General features: G+C 44.8%; 1 protein-coding gene across 1 annotated transcript; it reads right to left on the bottom strand.

Moving 5' to 3' along the window:
- Nucleotides 1-1,606: 1,606 nt before the first annotated feature.
- Nucleotides 1,607-7,100, bottom strand: LOC125528466 (pyruvate kinase 1, cytosolic). Its single transcript, XM_048692938.2, has 16 exons — nucleotides 6,785-7,100; nucleotides 6,552-6,648; nucleotides 6,342-6,439; nucleotides 6,029-6,184; nucleotides 5,768-5,845; nucleotides 5,512-5,643; nucleotides 5,281-5,361; nucleotides 5,035-5,106; nucleotides 4,808-4,897; nucleotides 4,190-4,334; nucleotides 3,980-4,068; nucleotides 3,638-3,733; nucleotides 3,435-3,502; nucleotides 3,249-3,348; nucleotides 2,548-2,607; nucleotides 1,607-2,036 (listed from the first exon to the last, which is right to left on the bottom strand). Exons 1-16 carry the CDS (start codon nucleotides 6,851-6,853, stop codon nucleotides 1,884-1,886), a joined length of 1,584 nt encoding a protein of 527 aa, XP_048548895.1. The 5' UTR covers nucleotides 6,854-7,100; the 3' UTR covers nucleotides 1,607-1,883.
- Between the last annotated feature and the right edge of the window lie 13,899 nt (nucleotides 7,101-20,999).

Below are 20,999 nucleotides of genomic sequence, written 5' to 3'. Positions count from 1 at the left end.
AACGGAGGAAGAAAATCCTCTCATATCGCTAGCTGGGTGCGTGGCCGGTTGATAGGTTATGAAATCGAACTCTCCCATGGGTAGTTTTATTTTTTGCCAACTCTCCGGACCTGGGCCATAGTGCGCCGCCAGGTGGGCTTCCTCCATTGGGCCAAAACAAAATAGCGTATGTGAAATTAATTGAAGCGGGACCAAACGAAGTAAGACGAAACCAAGAATATCATCTTCCCTTAATAGTAGGTATAGATATAGATATATATACCTACTAATAAAGCAAGGTGCATTTTTTCAATTTTTTCATCGGTTCACCATCGTAAAGAATTTTTTTTCTACACGAAGGTGGTACTAAATTCTTATGCGCTTGTCCGCTAGAAAAAGAATTTTCCTACGTGGGCCGCCCGCTGTTGTCCAGTGAAGCCAGCCCACCTAATTTTCTGTCCACGCAACTAGGAAATTCTATTTTCCGCACAGGTCGAGAAATAGAGGTAGTTTCGCACAGGACAACCAATAATGGGTTGCCCCATTTTTTTATGTGTTTTACTTCTATTTTTATCCTCCTTTCCCTAACTCTTTTTTCCTTTTCAAGGTGATTTTTTTCGAATTTTTTTCGTAAATTAAAAATTCGCAAAAAACATTTAGTATTTTTTTTGGAAAAATGTTCAGAATTCCATTTTTTTGCTATTTTTAAAAATAGTCGGAACTTGGAAAAAAGTTGCTCATGTTTTAATCTTTTATTTATTTTCAGAATTATTAGAGATTTATAGAAAATAAAATTGCATATCAAAAAGTGCTACAAATTTGAAAATTATTCATGTTTTAGTGAAATTTTCAAAATTAAAAATAATATTCATGTGTAAAAGATACACGTTTTCTAAAAATCTTATGAATTTTCAACACATGTTCCCATTTTAAAAAAGGTTCACAAATTGAAATAATGTTCATGTTTTTTATAAAAAATGTTAGTGTATTCATAAAATGTTTGTGAATTTTAAAAAATGTTCTTTTTCATATTTTGTTCATGTTTTTTGAAAGTGTACATAATTTTAAAAAACTGTTCAGGATTTAAAAAAGTGTTCATTTTTGAAAGTGTACATAATTTTAAAAAACTGTTCAGGATTTAAAAAAGTGTTCATGTTCCCTAGAATATTCAGAAACTTCGTACCTTAAAATCCTCTCGATTGAAAGAAAGAGTAGATTGAATAACTCATGAGCCTTTGTCTGGCCTACAATGACATAACAAAACTCTTAAATGTCCTCGATCAATTAACGAAAAAATAGCAAATTGATTTCTTCACACACAGCGAAACCGAGAAACTAAATGTTTTTTTCATGTGCACACAGGGTTTTGTTTGCACATATAATTCTTGCTGACTTTAAATGCATAGTATTTTATCTCCCGTTGCAACGGCATATCTAGTCAAACTCAATTGACATTGTCATGAATAAACATCGCCAGAAAGGAAAACTTCCTGGCGGCAAAAAGAAATAAAGAACTATTTTTTTAGTCTCTATATACCAATCCGCAAAGAAAAATATACCAGAATTCTCCAACTGACAGTCATAAGATGATAAGAACATCCTAAAACCTCAGGATCACACCCAAATCTGTAAATGGGAACATAGGCTTAGCGACAACAATAAGGGTCACAAAGTTTTGATATCATTATTCCATCAGATCATTTACTCGCTACACTGCAGTAAAATCTGAGGACATATCCATAATAACTAGCGTAGGTTTCAGAATGATAACCGCAGATCCTATGATGACACCATAGGAAAAACTGCTCGTTTTGCAAAACTATAGATAGAATTATACATAGCCACCAAGCAACGTTTTGGCCTAGTCAAAAATCTGGCAAGCCCTGAGCAAAGGCTAATTTTGCCTAGTCGTCCAGCTCAATGATCTTCACGACAGAGGAATCTCCCACTTTCTGGCACACGACGACACGGTCATGCGACTTGATCACACCAGATGCTTTGCCGTGGTCAAGAGCAACCTTCAACACTGATTCATTTGTAGTGCTAGTAGATTCAGCCTGCAGGGCAGAGAAACAATGTCAGTACAAATCACCAGCCAGACCGAGCATGTTCCTAGTTGGGTCCAAATAAAGGAATTCTAGCTACCAAATAATTCAAGGTGGATGCAAGATGAAAGACCTCCAAACATCAGCATCACTGGTGCACACCAGCTTATAAGCTCACGTATTGCGTTTATAGTACAGAAGAGTCAACAAACCAGCATACCACCAGTCAAGTTCGAAAGTGAACTGCAGTCTAGCGTTACCGTAATAGCTAATTTGTTAAGAGTAAGGATTAAGAAGTTAACTGGCCTAGTGTATGTAAAGCATTCAGTTTTCAAATATTTGGAATATGCACCAACGCCAACTGACATTATGTTCCCTTTTACGTCCAGAACAAGGGCGCGTTCATATTCATAGGTAGTTCCTATTTTCATATTATTATAAAAAATTGAGAAGAACAACCAAAGAATGGTTTGCAAAATATATGCTTATATTAATGTATCCAACTAAAGGCAGGTTAACTCACCGGATGACGTGGATCAGCAAGCATGGGAAAGAGGCCTCTAACTATGAGTGATTGTCTTGCCTGCAGTAAGATAATGCAACAAATATGAGCCAAACACAGAGGTTTACTGTTTCTTATCAGAGAAAATTATATGGTAGTATACATGTTAATTAGTGAGTCTAGCTGAACATGCTGTTCCTCATTAGGGAAATTCTACAGAACATGTTAATTAGCAGTCTAGTTATACTCCCAATTTTTCGTTCTGTTAGGCACAAAAGTATTTTCAGATAATCGATTTGACCATGACAAAGCCTGTTTCAAATACAATTTTTGATTGTATACTTCAGCATATAATACATATTTCATTGGTCAAACAGATGATCTAGAAATACATAAACTGAAACGGAGGTAGTAGAAATTATGCACCATGTAAAAATAAAGGACCAATACACACAGCAATCTTCTGCCAAGAGAAAATAAGGATCTAGAAACGAAGTGCCCTTTTCTAGCATTACATGGCAAATACTTATATATAGTTCCTCTGTATTGAGTTGCACAATTGCGCAAGGTTCAATGTTAGATTTGTCATTAACAAAAACTATAGCCTAAAGTTATCTTTCTAAGGTTGAAGAACAGCATGCTAGTTCTGAATCATTACCTAGATATAGCACATACAGAAGAAGGTAGCAAAAAGGTTACAAGGAAAAAGGCTGTAAACATACCTCAAATGCACCTGTGAAGCTCCACTTCAATTGATTTGTTTTCAGACGAGGAATGACAACGGACAGGACAGGCATGGTGGGCCTGTACTTGGCAATTAGCCTGCAGATACCAGATACGACATAATATATGAATCAACTGCCATTAAACTAGAAGCCTGTTAAGAAGAAATACTCTTATCTTTCTACCTTGCAGCCCGTCCAGATGAAGTGAAGCAAATGATGACCGAAGCCTTAACTTTAATAGCAGCCCGCACCTAGCAAATACGTAGCAAATTATTTCAGACTTATAAACCCAAGTGTCACAGGCTGATATTAAATCAATGGAAGACAGAAATTGTTCCCCTAACACTAACAAAAGGTTGGAAAATGAAAAGAAACAAAATACGCACTGCAGAGGAAGCAATAGACTCCAAGTGGGTCATGGGTTCTCCCACATATTTCACGGTTCGCTTGAAATACAAATCTTGGTTGAAGACCTTCTCAGCCTGTGAAACAATTCATGAAAATATATCACCAAATATGAAGAGAGAAGGCAGTAAGCAGTGAATTTCCATTAGAGTACCAAAGATATACTTGTTGAGAGCGCATTTAGGGGCTGTTCGGAAGAAAGTATTTATTTGCAACATTTACTATTGAAGTCAGATTTGAACTATAGAAAGGAACTTATCAACAAATGCCCTCCCAAACAGGCTGTGTTTATCAAGAGAACATAGAACTCCAAAGAAAGTCACCTCAGCACAAATTCTGCCCACTGTTGAAATAGTCTCGACTGGATACAACCCACGGAGAGTCTCAGCACCAAGGAGAATGGCATCACTACCTGAACAAAACGATTGTAATTCATGTTACAGCTTGTGTAATTATAGTTTGTTTGGGTGCAGTAATGAGCAGCTGTACAGGATCACCAAAGTATAAGATATCTGCAAGAGGCAAAAACTAACCGTCCAGCACCGCATTTGCCACATCAGTTGCCTCCGCACGAGTAGGCCTTAGGTTGTCCGTCATACTGTCCACAACACGAGTAACAACAGCAGGCTTTCCAGCCATGTTGCACTTGTGCAGAGCAGACTTCTGAAATAAGAACACCTAAAGAACAAACAAAGTAGTACTCAATAGAGACCCTTGATTTTTTTAAAGCAAATCTAACTGAAGCACACAAAATCATCACTAAGCGTCATGCAAATGGGAAAAATACATGTTAATCAAGCAAAAGGCCTTCACAACTGCCAAGGGCATTCACAATACTTGGCTCTGTAATTAAAAAAGAACGAGAGTGGATCTGTATGTTGATATAGATACAGCTCTTAGCTCGTTTTCCTGTGCAGTGTAACTAATGGTCTGATCCTTTGTGGCTTATCGCCCTATTTGCCTCTTCTTTCCTTTTCTCCACAACTAGGGCACAATGTTGAGATGTAAAAAAGATTCATAAACTAATTAAATGCAATATCATTTAGATATGACCCTTGAGAAACAATGCATTGGGGTGATTGTCTCTAATTTTTCGCTACCTAAAACAACAAGTTAAGAGATAATGCATTGTGAAGGTTGAGATAGCCAACCTTTTCAGGTGGAAGATCAATTCCAAGGTTCCCTCTTGACAGAATGATACCATCCGCTTCCTCCAGGATCTCATCAAAATGGTTCAAACCCTGCAAGGAATAAGGAGTCAATAGGTGGTAATCATATCGAAGTTGCTCGGGAATGTTAAATGACTATTGTAAGGAGTGAATATGTAGTAACCAAATCAATGTTGCTCAGGAATGTTGAAAGGATATGTTGAAATTACCTCCACATTCTCAATTTTGGCAAAAATCAGAGTTTGGCTAAGATCACCTAACTTAGAGAGGAACTCCCGTGCCTGTATTGCAGGAAAAATACCATCAATGTTAGGAACATTTTTCCAAAGTATGAAATGCAAACAAACATGTGATACTATTCAACAAAATATAAATACAAAAAAAAAATCAATCTGTTGGGAAAGATGGCACTGTGAAGTAGTACACTCTAAATATCCACGTAATGAGTTACTTACTTGCCGCACATCTTCTGCATGCCTTGTATAAGAAAGAGAGAGGAAGTCAATCTTGTTTGGAGCACCCCATTTTTTCATAACCTGGAAGTGGTGCATGCTCATAAAGTTATATAATGGATTACAGCAAGGAGTTCCAGTTTAAAGAAAAAAAACATCTAAAGTCTAGTCGCCAAGTTCTAATAAAGGAGAGAATACAAGGAGCGAGAGATATTCTTGGGAGGAGTTCCTTACATCTTTATCCTCATCAGACAGCGTGGGCATGTCGATATGGATCTGGGAGCAGTGCAATGTGAAGAGTGACCCAGCCAGGGTAGCTGAGTTCTTGATCACGCAAACCACGTCATCCCCTTGAACTTCAGAAACCTACATCAGGCAGTTGAGAGTTTTGGTAGCAGAAATTGGTGAACACTAAGAAAGATCATGCAACATGCATATAACACATCAAATATGACAAAACGCTTAATTGTAGCATGTCAAAGATTTCTACCTCCAGCCAAACTGATGTAGTCTCACTGCCCGTGAACAAATATTGCCCAACGAATATTGTGGCTCCGGGCTTCACAGCCTGCAAAGAACAAATGATAGCTCTGATTTTATCCATGCGGAGATACAAGTGGACATCTTAATGCGACAACAAATGACAAACATTATAAAACAGACAGACAACTGTGGATCTGCTTACAGCTACCGTCGCATACAATTAAATACAGACAGCTCAAGATTCGGCGAGATGATAGAAGAGGGTTACCTTGGCGAGTCCAGCGAAGTTGATAGGGAGCAACTTGGAAGAGGCCTCCTGGCCCTGGTGAGGGGTGAGAACAACAGACTCGTTCTCTTCAAGCGAGATTGTGACTTCACTCTTGTTCACCACTTGCAACTCAGGGCCAACAGTGTCGAGCATAACCTGTCCAAAAAAATACCCAATCGTCAAGCTCCACAGAACATATTTCACCTAGCTAACATCAGATCCACTCTGAGTGGCATGTTTGGGTGTGTGTAGGCAAAGTTGATTTCATCACGACTTATGGCCACAAATCAGCGTTGGTTGTGACAGCACTTACAGCACATAGCTTCTTGGTGGCCTTGATGGCGAGCTTGAGGTTCTCGAGTGTCTCCTGGTGGTACGCGGCATCCCCCCACGAGAAATCGAAACGGGCCACTGCAAGAAAAGAAAACACAGAAAATCAATGTTAGATTTAGAAAAGAGAAAAACAATTAATTAAGAGAGAAAGACACTCCGCTGTCGCGGAAGAAGATACGATTATACGAACCAGACATGCCGGCCTTTAGACAGGCGGAGATGGCCTCAACGGACCGGGACTTCGGACCCAGCGTCCCCACGATCTTCGTCATCGCCGGGAAGAAGTTCTGATTTACAAATAAAACATCATTAAGGTTTGATCCAACGCCGATCAGGAGAGTCGAGCGGCCGCAATTAGGGTTTGATCCCCACGCAGATCATCAAATCCGACGGAGAGAGCGTGGGGCGGGGATGGACGCTTACCGGCTTGGATGGCTCGAGGATGGAGACCATCCGGATGGGCTCCTCGAGGAGCAGATTGGTGGAATGCATCTTCGCTGGCTCCTGAGATCAGATCGGCGGCGAGGGGCGACGGCGTCGGGAGGCGGGGGCGCTCGCCCTCTCTTCTTCTTCTTCTTCTTCTTCTTCTTCTTCTTCTTCTTCTTCCCCAAGCAAGGGAGAGAAAGAGGAATGTTCGAGACCTAGTGCGATGCGGTGCGGGATGCTCCTCCTCCTCCCCTCCTTTCCTGTCTTTTTATTAACCCCGCGACCTCGAGCCAGGAGGCGGCATCTGGCTTCCGGTGGGCCGAAGAGGTGGTACAGCGACACGCGGGTTTTGACGGCCGCTGCCTGTTTTTTCTACTGCGATGGGCCGGACACCGGAGCGGGCCGACCCGGACCGGGCGGAAAGAAAGAGCGGGGGCAAAATCATTGACTTTTCGAACAAGTTTTGACTCCTTTCTCATTCTCTTCCGCTGCAGGTCGCGTGGGTGGGACCGTTGTTCTCGTTGTTTGTTTCTTGGAGAACAATGTTTATGACCGTAGATAGCGACCATTTCTTGCGACTTAATATTGCCTCAGGATCCCAAGTTTGTCTTTCCATATCGAGTAAAATATATCAGCATCACTGTAGTTGTCTCGCCATAATTTTACGTAGGGCTCGTACCCCTTGGCCGCTTGGGGTTACTCGTGCCTCCCGGTCGGTGCCGTAGTTTGCCCACCCCGTCTCGTGTCCCTTTAGGGCTACGGAGGCGTGATACATTTCGGCCCTCGTCAATGAGTGGAATTTATTTTTAAAGTTTGTGTACTGCTTAGAGAGATGAGACGATGGTGGCGGTTTTCTAAAGATGGAATAATATTCTCCCCGCCTAACACCTTTCTAGATTAGAGGCTAGAGGCCCACTCGTTTGTCATGCAGACTACTCGCTGCCGCTCGACCTGTCTATCTAAAGTAAAGAAGAAGCAAAACACATATTCCTAAAAAGAGACGTGGTGCTCTAGTTGATCCCCTCATCATCGAGGTGTTGCAATGCTATACTTGCGCAAGGAGCACCGAGGGGGGGGGGGCTCATTGAAGACTACATCATTTGGATGTGTCCATGGTGCCCACTGACGAGGATGATACCACTCCATGCATCCTTGGGCGTCTGCTTATCTGTGTGCCCTTAAAAGACCATCATTCTACTAAGCCTGAAGTGTGACCAACAGTATAAAGATCATATCTACAAGTTCCGTACATGTTTCTTTATCAATACACAATCTCTACTATTAAAAGGGTGTTGGTAGTTTCGCCTCACCTCCTCCCTTAGGTTTTTCCTCCTCACACCCTCCTATGCCTCTTTGATTTTCTGTTGCTTTTTTAGTCTAAACCAATGCACACAGAATTAAAGCAACATAAATAGAATAACTTTTCCAAAAACCATGTCCTACATTAACTCAATAAGATCAAATCAAATATCAACAAAATCATAAGTTTTCTTGCCTTTCCATATCCATACCCAAATCAAATCGAATCTTATCAGAATCTCAACTAATCAAATTTTGGCTTGTTTTTCGCTATCCATACTCAAATCAAATTAAATCTTACCAAAATATAGAATATGATGGATGTAAGGTATTTGTCGGACAATATTGATGTTGAACCGCAAGAATATGTATGTGTTGGAAATATGCCCTAGAGGCAATAATAAAATGATTATTATATTTCCTTGTTCATGATAATTGTCTATTATTCATGCTATAATTGTATTATCCGGAAATCGTAATACATGTGTGAATACATAGACCACAACACGTCCCTAGTGAGCCTTTAGTTGACTAGCTCGTTGATCAAAGGATAGTCATGGTTTCCTGACCATGGACATTAGATGTCATTGATAACGGGATCACATCATTAGGAGAATGATGTGACGGACAAGACCCAATCCTAAGCTTAGCTCAAAGATCGTGTAGTTCGTTTGCTGTAGCTTTTCTGAATGTCAAGTATCATTTCCTTAGACCATGAGATTGTGCAACTCCCGGATACCGTAGGAGTGCCTTGGGTGTGCCAAACGTCACAACGTAACTGGGTGACTATAAAGGTACGTTACAGGTATCTCCAAAAGTGTCTGTTGGGTTGGCACGAATCGAGACTGGGATTTATCACTCCGTATGATGGAGAGGTATCTCTGGGCCCACTCGGTAATGCATCATCATAATGAGCTCAATGTGACCAAGGGGTTGGTCACGGGATCATGCATTACGGTACGAGTAAAGTGACTTGCCGGTAACGAGATTGAACAAGGTATTGGGATACCGACGATCGAGTCTCGGGCAAGTAACGTACCGATTGACAAAGGGAATTGAATACGGGATTGATTAAGTCCTCGACATCGTGGTTCATCCGATGAGATCATCGAGGAGTATGTGGGAGCCAACATGGGTATCCAGATCACGCTGTTGGTTATTGACCGGAGAGGCGTCTCGGTCATGTCTGCGTGTCTCCCGAGCCCGTAGGGTCTACACACTTAAGGTTCAGTGACGCTAGGGTTATAGAGATATTAGTATGCGGTAACCCGAAAGTTGTTCGGAGTCCCGGATGAGATCTCGGACGTCACGAGGAGTTCCGGAATGGTCCAGAGGTAAAGATTTATATATAGGAAGTCCAGTTTCGGCCAGCGGAAAGGTTTCGGGGGTTACCGGTATTGTACCGGGACCACCGGAAGGGTCCCGGGGGTCCACCGGATGGGGCCACCTATCCCGGAGGGCCCCATGGGCTAAAGTGGCATGGGAACCAGCCCCTGATGGGCTGGTGCGCCCCACCCAAGGGCCCAAGGCGCCTAGGGTTGGAAACCCTAGGGGGCCGTTGCCCCCCGAGGGGGCGTGCGCCCCCCTGGTTGGAAACCCTAGGGGGCCGTTGCCCCCCGAGGGGGCATGCGCCCCCCTGGTTGGAAACCCTACGGGGGCCGTTGCCCCCAGGGGCCGCCCCCCTTTAGATGGGATCTCCAAGGGGGCATGCGCCCCCCCTAGCCCCTATATATAGTGGAAGGGAGGGAGGGCAGCCGCACCTTTGCTCTTGGCGCCTCCCTCTTCCTCTGTAACACCTCTCCTCCCCGCTTGTGCTTGGCGAAGCCCTGCCGGGATCCTGCTGCATCCACCACCACGCCGTCGTGCTGCTGGATCTTCATCAACCTCTCCTTCCCCCTTGCTGGATCAAGAAGGAGGAGACGTCTTCCCAACCGTACGTGTGTTGAACGCGGAGGTGCTGTCCATTCGGCACTTGGTCATCGGTGATTTGGATCACGGCGAGTATGACTCCATCATCCCCGTTCACTTGAACGCTTCCGCTCGCGATCTACAAGGGTATGTAGATGCACTCCTATTCCCCTCGTTGCTAGAATACTCCATAGATTGATCTTGGTGATGCGTAGAATTTTTTTAATTTCTGCTACGATCCCCAACAGTGGCATCATGAGCTAGGTCTATGCGTAGTTACTATGCACGAGTAGAACACAAAGTAGTTGTGGGCGTCGATATTGTCAATTTGCTTGCCGTTACTAGTCTTATCTTGATTCAGCGGCATCGTGGGATGAAGCGGCCCGGACCAACCTTACACGTACGCTTACGTGAGACCGGTTCCACCGACTGACATGCACTAGTTGCATAAGGTGGCTAGTGGGTGTCTGTCTCTCCCACTTTAGTCGGATCGGATTCGATGAACAGGGTCCTTATGAAGGGTAAATAGAAATTGGCAATTCACGTTGTGGTTTTGGCGTAGGTAAGAAACGTTCTTGCTAGAAACCTATAGCAGCCACGTAAAAACTTGCAACAACAATTAGAGGACGTCTAACTTGTTTTTGCAGCAAGTGTTTTGTGATGTGATATGGCCAAAGGTTGTGATGAATGATGAATGATATATGTGATGTATGAGATTGATCATGTTCTTGTAATAGGAATCACGACTTGCATGTTGATGAGTATGACAACCGGCAGGAGCCATAGGAGTTGTCTTTATTTATTTATGACCTGCGTGTCAACATAAACGTCATGTAATTACTTTACTTTATTGCTAAAGCGTTAGCCATAGTAGTGGAAGTAATAGATGACGAGACACGATGATGGAGATCATGGTGTCATGCCGATGACAACGATGATCATGGAGCCCCGAAGATGGAGATCAAAGGAGCAAATTATATTGGCCATATCATGTCACTATTTGATTGCATGTGATGTTTATCATGTTTTACATCTTATTTGCTTAGAACGACGGTAGCTTAAATAAGATGATCCCTCGTAATAATTTCAGGAAAGTGTTCCCCCTAACTGTGCACCATTGCGAAGGTTCGTTGTTTCGAAGCACCACGTGATGATCGGTGTGATAGATTCTAACGTTCGAATACAACGGGTGTAATACAGATTTACACACGCAATACACTTAGGTTGACTTGACGAGCCTAGCATGTACAGACATGGCCTCGGAACACAGAAGACCGAAAGGTCGAGCATGAGTCGTATAGAAGATACGATCAACATGAAGATGTTCACAGATGTTGACTAGTCCGTCTCACGTGATGATCGAACACGGCCTAGTTAACTCGGATCATGTTATACTTAGATGACTGGAGGGATGTCTATCTGAGTGGGAGTTCATTTAATAATTTGATTAGATGAACTTAATTATCATGAACTTAGTCTAAAATCTTTACAATATATCTTATAGATCAAATGGCCCACGTTGTCCTCAACTTCAACGCGTTCCTAGAGAAAACCAAGCTGAAAGACGATGGCAGCAACTATACGGACTGGGTCCGGAACCTGAGGATCATCCTCATAGCTGCCAAGAAAGATTATGTTCTAGAAGCACCGCTAGTTGACGCACCCGTCCCACAAAACCAAGACGTTATGAACGCTTGGCAGACACGTACTGATGATTACTCCCTCGTTCAGTGCGGCATGCTTTATAGCTTAGAACTGGGGCTCCAAAAGCGTTTTGAGAGACACGGAGCCTATGAAATGTTCGAAGAGCTGAAAATGGTTTTTCAAGCTCATGCCCGGGTCGAGAGATATGAAGTCTCCAACAAGTTCTTCAGCTGTAAGATGGAGGAAAATAGTTCTGTCAGCGAGCACATACTCAAAATGTCTGGGTTGCATAACCGCTTGACTCAGCTGGGAGTTAATCTCCCGGATGACGCGGTCATTGACAGAATCCTTCAGTCGCTTCCACCGAGCTACAAGAGCTTTGTGATGAACTTCAATATGCAGGGGATGGAAAAGACCATTCCTGAAGTATTTGCAATGCTGAAATCAGTAGAGGTAGAAGTCAAAAAGGAACATCAAATGTTGATGGTGAATAAAACCACTAAGTTCAAGAAAGGCGAGGGTAAGAAGAACTTCAATAAGGACGGCAAGGGAGTTGCCGCGCCCGGTAAGCAAGCTGCCGGGAAGAAGCCAAAGAATGGACCCAAGCCCGAGACTGAGTGTTTTCATTGCAAGGGAAGTGGTCACTGGAAGCGGAACTGCCCCAAATACTTAGCGGACAAGAAGGCCGGCATCACGAAAGGTATATGTGATATACATGTAATTGATGTGTACCTTACCAGTACTCGTAGTAGCTCCTGGGTATTTGATACCGGTGCGGTTGCTCACATTTGTAACTCAAAGCAGGAGCTGCGGAATAAGCGGAGACTGGCGAAGGACGAGGTGACGATGCGCGTCGGGAATGGTTCCAAGGTCGATGTGATCGCCGTCGGCACGCTACCTCTACATTTACCTACGGGATTAGTTTTAAACCTCAATAATTGTTATTTAGTGCCAGCTTTGAGCATGAACATTGTATCAGGATCTCGTTTAATTTGAGATGGCTACTCATTTAAATCCGAGAATAATGGTTGTTCTATTTATATGAGAGATATGTTTTATGGTCATGCTCCGATGGTGAATGGTTTATTCTTAATGAATCTCGAGCGTAATGCTACACATATTCATAGTGTGAATACCAAAAGATGTAAGGTTGATAATGATAGTCCCACATACTTGTGGCACTGCCGCCTTGGTCACATAGGTGTCAAATGCATGAAGAAGCTCCATACAGATGGACTTTTAGAGTCTCTTGATTACGAATCATTTGACACGTGTGAACCATGCCTCATGGGTAAAATGACCAAGACTCCGTTCTCAGGAACAATGGAGCGAGCAACCAACTTACTGGAAATCATACATACTGATGTGTGCGGTCCAATGAGTGTTGAGGCTCGCGGTGGCTATCGTTATGTTCTCACCCTCACTGATGACTTGAGTAGATATGGGTATGTCTACTTAATGAAACACAAGTCTGAGAACTTTGAAAAGTTCAAGGAATTTCAGAGTGAGGTTGAGAATCAACGTGACAGAAAAATCAAGTTCTTGCGATCAGATTGTGGGGGAGAATACTTGAGTCACGAATTTGGCACACACTTAAGAAAATGTGGAATAGTTTCACAACTAACGCCGCCTAGAACACCTCAGCGTAATGGTGTGTCCGAACGTCGTAATCGCACTCTATTAGATATGGTGCGATCTATGATGTCTCTTACCGATTTACCGCTATCATTTTGGGGCTATGCTTTAGAGACTGCCGCATTCACTTTAAATAGGGCTCCATCGAAATCCGTTGAGACGACACCGTATGAATTATGGTTTGGGAAGAAACCTAAGCTGTCGTTTCTAAAAGTTTGGGGATGTGATGCTTATGTCAAGAAACTTCAACCTGAAAAGCTCGAACCCAAGTCGGAAAAATGCGTCTTCATAGGATACCCTAAGGAAACCATTGGGTATACCTTCTACCTCAGATCCGAAGGCAAGATCTTCATTGCCAATAATGGATCCTTTCTAGAGAAGGAGTTTCTCTCGAAAGAAGTAAGTGGGAGGAGAGTAGAGCTTGATGAAGTACTGCCTCTTGAAGTAGAGAGTAGCGCAGCTCAGGAAAATGTTCCTGTGGTGCCTGCACCGATTAGAGAGGAAGTTAATGATGATGATCAAGATACTTCGGATCAAGCTCCTACTGAACTTCGTAGGTCCACAAGGACACGTTCCGCACCAGAGTGGTACGGCAACCCTGTCTTGGAAATCATGTTGTTAGACAACGGTGAACCTTCGAACTATGAAGAAGCGATGGCGGTCCCAGATTCCGACAAATGGCTAGAAGCCATGAAATCCGAGATAGAATCCATGTATGAAAACAAAGTATGGACTTTGACTGACTTGCCCGAAGATCGGCGAGCCATAGAAAATAAATGGATCTTTAAGAAGAAGACAGACGCAGATGGTAATGTGACCATCTATAAGGCTCGACTTGTCGCTAAGGGTTATCGACAAGTTCAAGGGGTTGACTACGATGAGACTTTCTCACCCGTAGCGAAGCTGAAGTCCGTCCGAATCATGTTAGCAATTGCCGCATTCTATGATTATGAGATATGGCAAATGGACGTCAAAACGGCATTCCTTAACGGCTTTCTTAAGGAAGAATTGTATATGATGCAGCCGGAAGGTTTTGTCGATCCTAAGAATGCTAACAAGGTGTGCAAGCTCCAACGCTCAATCTATGGGCTGGTGCAAGCATCTCGGAGTTGGAACATTCACTTTGATGAGATGATCAAAGCGTTTGGGTTTATGCAGACTTATGGAGAAGCCTGCGTTTACAAGAAAGTGAGTGGGAGCTCTGTAGCATTTCTCATATTATATGTGGATGACATACTGTTGATGGGAAATGATATAGAATTCTTGGAAAGCATAAAGGCCTATTTGAACAAGTGTTTTTCAATGAAGGACCTTGGAGAAGCTGCTTATATATTAGGCATCAAGATCTATAGAGATAGATCGAGACGCCTCATCGGTCTTTCACAAAGTACGTACCTTGATAAGATATTGAAGAAGTTCAATATGGATCAGTCCAAGAAGGGGTTCTTGCCTATATTGCAAGGTGTGCGATTGAGCACGGCTCAATGCCCGACCACGGCAGAAGATATAGAAGAGATGAGTGTCATCCCCTATGCCTCAGCCATAGGGTCTATTATGTATGCCATGCTGTGTACCAGACCTGATGTAAACCTTGCCGTAAGTTTGGTAGGTAGGTACCAAAGTAATCCTGGCAAGGAGCACTAGACAGCGGTCAAAAACATCCTGAAGTACCTGAAAAGGACCAAGGATATGTTTCTCGTTTATGGAGGTGGCGAAGAGCTCGTCGTAAAGGGTTACGTCGACGCTAGCTTCGACACAGATCTGGATGACTCTAAGTCACAAACCGGATACGTGTATATTTTGAATGGTTGGGCAGTAAGCTAGTGCAGTTACAAGCAAAGCGTCGTGGCGGGATCTACATGTGAAGCAGAATACATGGCAGCCTCGGAGGCAGCACAAGAAGCAATCTGGGTGAAGGAGTTCATCACCGACCTAGGAGTCATACCCAATGCGTCGGGGCCGATGACTCTCTTCTGTGACAACACTGGAGCTATTGCCCTTGCCAAGGAGCCCAGGTTTCACAGGAAGACCAGGCATATCAAGCGTCGCTTCAACTCCATTCGTGAAAGTGTTCAAAATGGAGACATAGAAATTTGTAAAGTACATACGGACCTGAATGTAGCAGATCTGTTGACTAAACCTCTCCCTAGAGCAAAACATGATCAACACCAAAATTCCATGGGTGTTCGATTCATCACAATGTAACTAGATGATTGACTCTAGTGCAAGTGGGAGACTGTTGGAAATATGCCCTAGAGGCAATAATAAAATGATTATTACATTTCCTTGTTCCTGATAATTGTCTATTATTCATGCTATAATTGTATTATCCGGAAATCGTAATACATGTGTGAATACATAGACCACAACACGTCCCTAGTGAGCCTCTAGTTGACTAGCTCGTTGATCAAAGGATAGTCATGGTTTCCTAACTATGGACATTAGATGTCATTGATAACGGGATCACATCATTAGGAGAATGATGTGATGGACAAGACCCAATCCTAAGCTTAGCTCAAAGATCGTGTAGTTCGTTTGCTGTAGCTTTTCTGAATGTCAAGTATCATTTCCTTAGACCATGAGATTGTGCAACTCCCGGATACCGTAGGAGTGCCTTGGGTGTGCCAAACGTCACAACATAACTGGGTGACTATAAAGGTACATTACAGGTATCTCCGAAAGTGTCTGTTGGGTTGGCACGAATCGAGACTGGGATTTGTCACTCCGTATGACGGAGATGTATCTCTGGGCCCACTCGGTAATGCATCATCATAATGAGCTCAATGTGACCAAGGGGTTGGTCACGGGATCATGCATTACGGTACGAGTAAAGTGACTTGCCGGTAACGAGATTGAACAAGGTATTGGGATACCGACGATCGAGTCTCGGGCAAGTAACGTACCGATTGATAAAGGGAATTGAATACGGGATTGATTAAGTCCTCGACATCATGGTTCATCCGATGAGATCATCGAGGATCATGTGGGAGCCAACATGGGTATCCAGATCCCGCTGTTGGTTATTGACCGGAGAGGCGTCTCGGTCATGTCTGCGTGTCTCCCGAACCCGTAGGGTCTACACACTTAAGGTTCGGTGACGCTAGGGTTGTAGAGATATTAGTATGCAGTAACCCGAAAGTTGTTCAGAGTCCCGGATGAGATCCCGGACGTCACGAGGAGTTCCGGAATGGTCCGGAGGTAAAGATTTATATATAGGAAGTCCAGTTTCGGCCAGCGGGAAGGTTTCGGGGTTACCGGTATTGTACCGGGACCACCGGAAGGGTCCCGGGGGTCCACCGGATGGGGCCACCTATCCCGGAGGGCCCATGGGCTGAAGTGGCGTGGGAACCAGCCCCTGATGGGCTGTTGCGCCCCACCCAAGGGCCCAAGGCGCCTAGGGTTGGAAACCCTAGGGGGCCGTTGCCCCCGAGGGGGCATGCGCCCCCTGGTTGGAAACCCTAGGGGGCCGTTGCCCCCCGAGGGGGCATGCGCCCCCCTGGTTGGAAACCCTAAGGGGGCCGTTGCCCCCAGGGGCCGCCCCCCTTTAGATGGGATCTCCAATGGGGCATGCGCCCCCCCTAGCCCCTATATATAGTGGAAGGGAGGGAGGGCAGCCGCACCTTTGCTCTTGGCGCCTCCCTCTCCCTCTGTAACACCTCTCCTCCCCGCTTGTGCTTGGCGAAGCCCTGCCAGGATCCTGCTGCATCCACCACCACGCCGTCGTGCTGCTGGATCTTCATCGACCTCTCCTTCCCCCTTGCTGGATCAAGAAGGAGGAGACGTCTTCCCAACCGTACGTGTGTTGAACACGGAGGTGCTGTCCGTTCGGCACTTGGTCATCGGTGATTTGGATCACGGCGAGTACGACTCCATCATCCCCGTTCACTTGAACGCTTCCGCTCGTGATCTACAAGGGTATGTAGTGCACTTCTATTCCCCTCATTGCTAGAATACTCCATAGATTGATCTTGGTGATGCGTAGAAATTTTTTAATTTCTGCTACGATCCCCGACAGTATGCCTAGATAGTCATGTGTCAGCGATCAAGGGGAGCGCCAAGTCGCAGTTCAAACAGAAGGACGGCCCAAGCGGCAACTTCGCTTGCCAGCTCGGCTCACTGGACCGGAATGGGCCTAAACTGGCCTTGTGTACTTATACAGCAAAGCTATAGGAAATCGGTGATGGTTGGTAGACGACTAGTATCATGTGTGTGTGTGTGTGTGTGGCTTGTGAAAGAGGAACTCCTCCTTCCTCCCATCATCCATGTAATTCTAATTCGCCATGAATGGAGCTCGATTCATGACCTAGCCCTTACAATTTGGTATCAGAGCCTCTGCTAGTCCTGGATCTCCCTAGCCACCACAACCATACCAGGCTCATTGAGTAGAAGCCATGGAGAGAATTTCACCAAAAACCAAGGCGATCTATGAGCTCCCATGCGCCGATTCCAACACCGCCTTCACCAAGAGCTCGGCTGAGCGCAACGAGGAGATGGTCACTGCCCTCGCCAAGCTCGATAGCAAGTTGGACGAGCTCTCGAGCTGAATCGGTGACGTCAAGCTCGCCATCGGAGTCGACCTCGACGAGCTCCGCAGCGAAATTGGAGCGTATCTGGGCCACATTTCGTCTCCTACAATGCCTTCATCACCGAGGGCACCATCTTCACCCACTAAGGGTGTGACAACAAGCAGCGGATCTGGAGCTTTTGATGGTCTCCGCAGCGAGCAAGAGCATCGTAATTCAAGGCCAAAATATGTGCCTCCTCCAGCATGAGGTATGTAGTCGAATCTGAACTCATCTCATCAGTTGATTCCGGCACTTGAAATTGTTCGGCCCTATCCACCTGATGCTATGGGGTATGGCCCTCGGATTGAGCTTCCACGTTTTGATGGCTCCAATCCCAAGTTGTGATAGATGCGTTGTGAGGATTATTTTAGGTTTAGGAGCACACCACCGAACCAATGGATATCGTCTGCTTCAGCTCAGTTCGAGGGCACAGCAGCGCACTGGCTAGAGTTAGTTCAGCGTTGGGCTCCTCAAGCCAGTTGGTCTGAATTATGTGATCTTCTACAGTCCGGGTTCGGTAGGAACAGGCACCAGAATCTCTTGCGCCAAATGTTTAACATTCGGCAGAGTAGTTCAATGGAAGAATATGTTGAGCTTTTCTCTGGACTATATGATCAACTTGATGGAAATATGCCCAAGAGGCAATAATAAAGTTGTTATTATTATATATCCTTATTGATGCGGAGCATCCCAAGGTCATCCCCATGGACCTACCTACATCCCCTACGACACCACTTGGACCAATGACAAGAGCCCGAGCGAAGGCTATCGAAGATAAGGTGAACTCACTCCTCTCCGAGCTACCACTTTCCATGCATGAGAATTGGCTACTACCTCAAGTGGAAACCCTATGTGTGATCAGGTGCTTGGAGGAAGGACACGGACCAACTACACTCAACGGACAAGACGGTGAGGACGCCAAGTTCATGGGACAAGAAGAAGAACTACTCGAAGTCCCCAGGATCTGGACGTCCGGCCCTCTCCGGACGACCGACACTTCCACACCCGAGCCAAAACTACGGACTTCCGACGCCCCACGAACGACCGACGCCCCGTATGTCCGACCCCGCCCGGATGTCCGACCGAAGACCACTCGAGCCAAATCTACGGACGTCCGACAGGCACCGGACATCTGGACCCTCGCGAGCCTCCGGACGACCGGTGACTCCCGGACATCTGGCGCCTATGTGCTGCCATGAGTTGGGCCGCAGCCCATGTACCCCCCCCCCACTTCGCCCCCTTTTGCACTAAGACTATAGATAGACCCCCTATTCCTTCTAGCTAGGGTTAGCATTAGTTTAGCTCATATTAGAGATAGAGCATTGCTCATCCACATCGGATCTACTCCACGAGAGAGACCGCGGACCCTCTTCGGAGAAGATCCTTTTGGATTCAAGACCTCCTTGCGGAGAACAACATCAAGATCTCCTCACGGAGAAGACCGGCTACCTTTGTATCGTCCCTAGTTGACCGTGGATCGTGTGACCTTTTATGTACTCGAGGATCTAGCACATGTGTGACTATTTCTTGTTGGTTTAGTGTTTCTCCCGTGTTTCCCCTTATGTTTCCCCTCATGTTTTCCCTCGTGTTCTTCGTGTTCTTCGCGGGATCCGCTCCTTTCGTGAAAGATCGGGCCACCAGGGTTCTACCCTACATCATCTTGGTATCTAGAGCCACGTTGATCACGATTTCGGAGCCTCCTCGTTGTGTTTCTAGCCTAGTTTTTGTTGATTTCGTCCCTAATTCAAAAATTCCCCACAAAAATAGCCCCCAAAATATATATTTTGTGATTTGTTGGTGTGTTGAAATTTTGTTGGATTTGATCCATGGATTTGCTTTGTTTTGAGTGGATCTAACTTTTCCCCCCTTTCCCCACCTTTTCCATCCACAAAATCCTCCGGATTTGACCTCTTTCACCTCGTCCACCCCGCCCACAAGCAGTTCTTCCCGTGCCCGAACAGTGCCCAGGCACCAGACGTCCGACCGCTTATGGGTGTCCGACGACCGGATAGCCGGCCCACCCCGGACGTCTGAAGTTACCTGACGAAACTGAATTTTCTTCAGTTTTGGTCACCACCACCGCCCCACTTCCGCATACGCACTTCCACCACCGCTATACACTATCACCACCTCCACATACCACCACCTTTGCCTACCCGTTTCGCACTCCGACGTGTTTTGCCACTTTGAGCTTTGAGAATTTGAGTTGCGGTCCCGTGTCCTATTTATGTTTCGGCTATTTAGGTACGGTTCGACATCAACATCACCGCCACTCATCTTTGCCACGGACGCGTCATCAACAACGACCACCTCGACTACATCTTGGTATTCGTTCCACAATTTTGACACCATCAACCGTTTCTTACTTACAAGGACCAACGAACGGTAACATCACATTGGTATTGGACATATCATTCTTGCCATTACATGGATAGACATCATAGCCCTACTCCTTTGCGTCGCTTACCCATCGAGACTAGCCTTTGAGTATTGCCGACAACGCAACTTGTGCACATTAGTGATCATACTTCCCATAGCATACATACATCATTGTTGCATATCTTGGTATCATCTCTTGTGTCACAAGGTTGTCATCGCATACACAATTGCTATCTTGGTTCGTGAAGCATTGCATGAGAAAAGAGCTCAAACAACAAAGAGCCAAACAAGATTTTAAGCAAAAGGGAAAGATAAGCAAAGAGCTTTTAAGCAAGAACAATAGCATCATACAACATTAAGATTGTCATACTAGATCATCTTAGATCATATCATAGAAACACCTTGCATAGAGCATACTTGGGATAGAAGTCGTTGCATTTTTGCTTAGTAGGTTGTGCACAAGTCTTGTATCCGCCTATTGTGCAATCGTGCTAGCGTATCTCTAGTGTTGTGCAACAAGAGCATTTTTGTGGATTCCACATTTTGGCTCACCCTTGGTTGCACGACCCCACTTATCTTTTTGCGTGTGTGTTTCTGTGTACCGTATATTGCTTGGTCTACTTGTTGCATTGCAAACTTGTGTATCTTTTCCAACATTATTGAAGCTCACTTACAATTGCATCAAATTTTGTGCCACCATCCTAACCAAGCTCCACCATAAGCTTTTACTTGTGTAGGTGTGAGAAACTGACAAGAATTGGTACCAATTGTGTTATTTCCTT

This window comes from Triticum urartu, chromosome 5A, assembly GCF_056163025.1.
Source record: "Triticum urartu cultivar PI428250 chromosome 5A, HENAU_Tu73, whole genome shotgun sequence".
NCBI lineage: Eukaryota > Viridiplantae > Streptophyta > Magnoliopsida > Poales > Poaceae > Triticum > Triticum urartu.
This window is presented reverse-complemented; position numbering and strand designations above follow the sequence as displayed.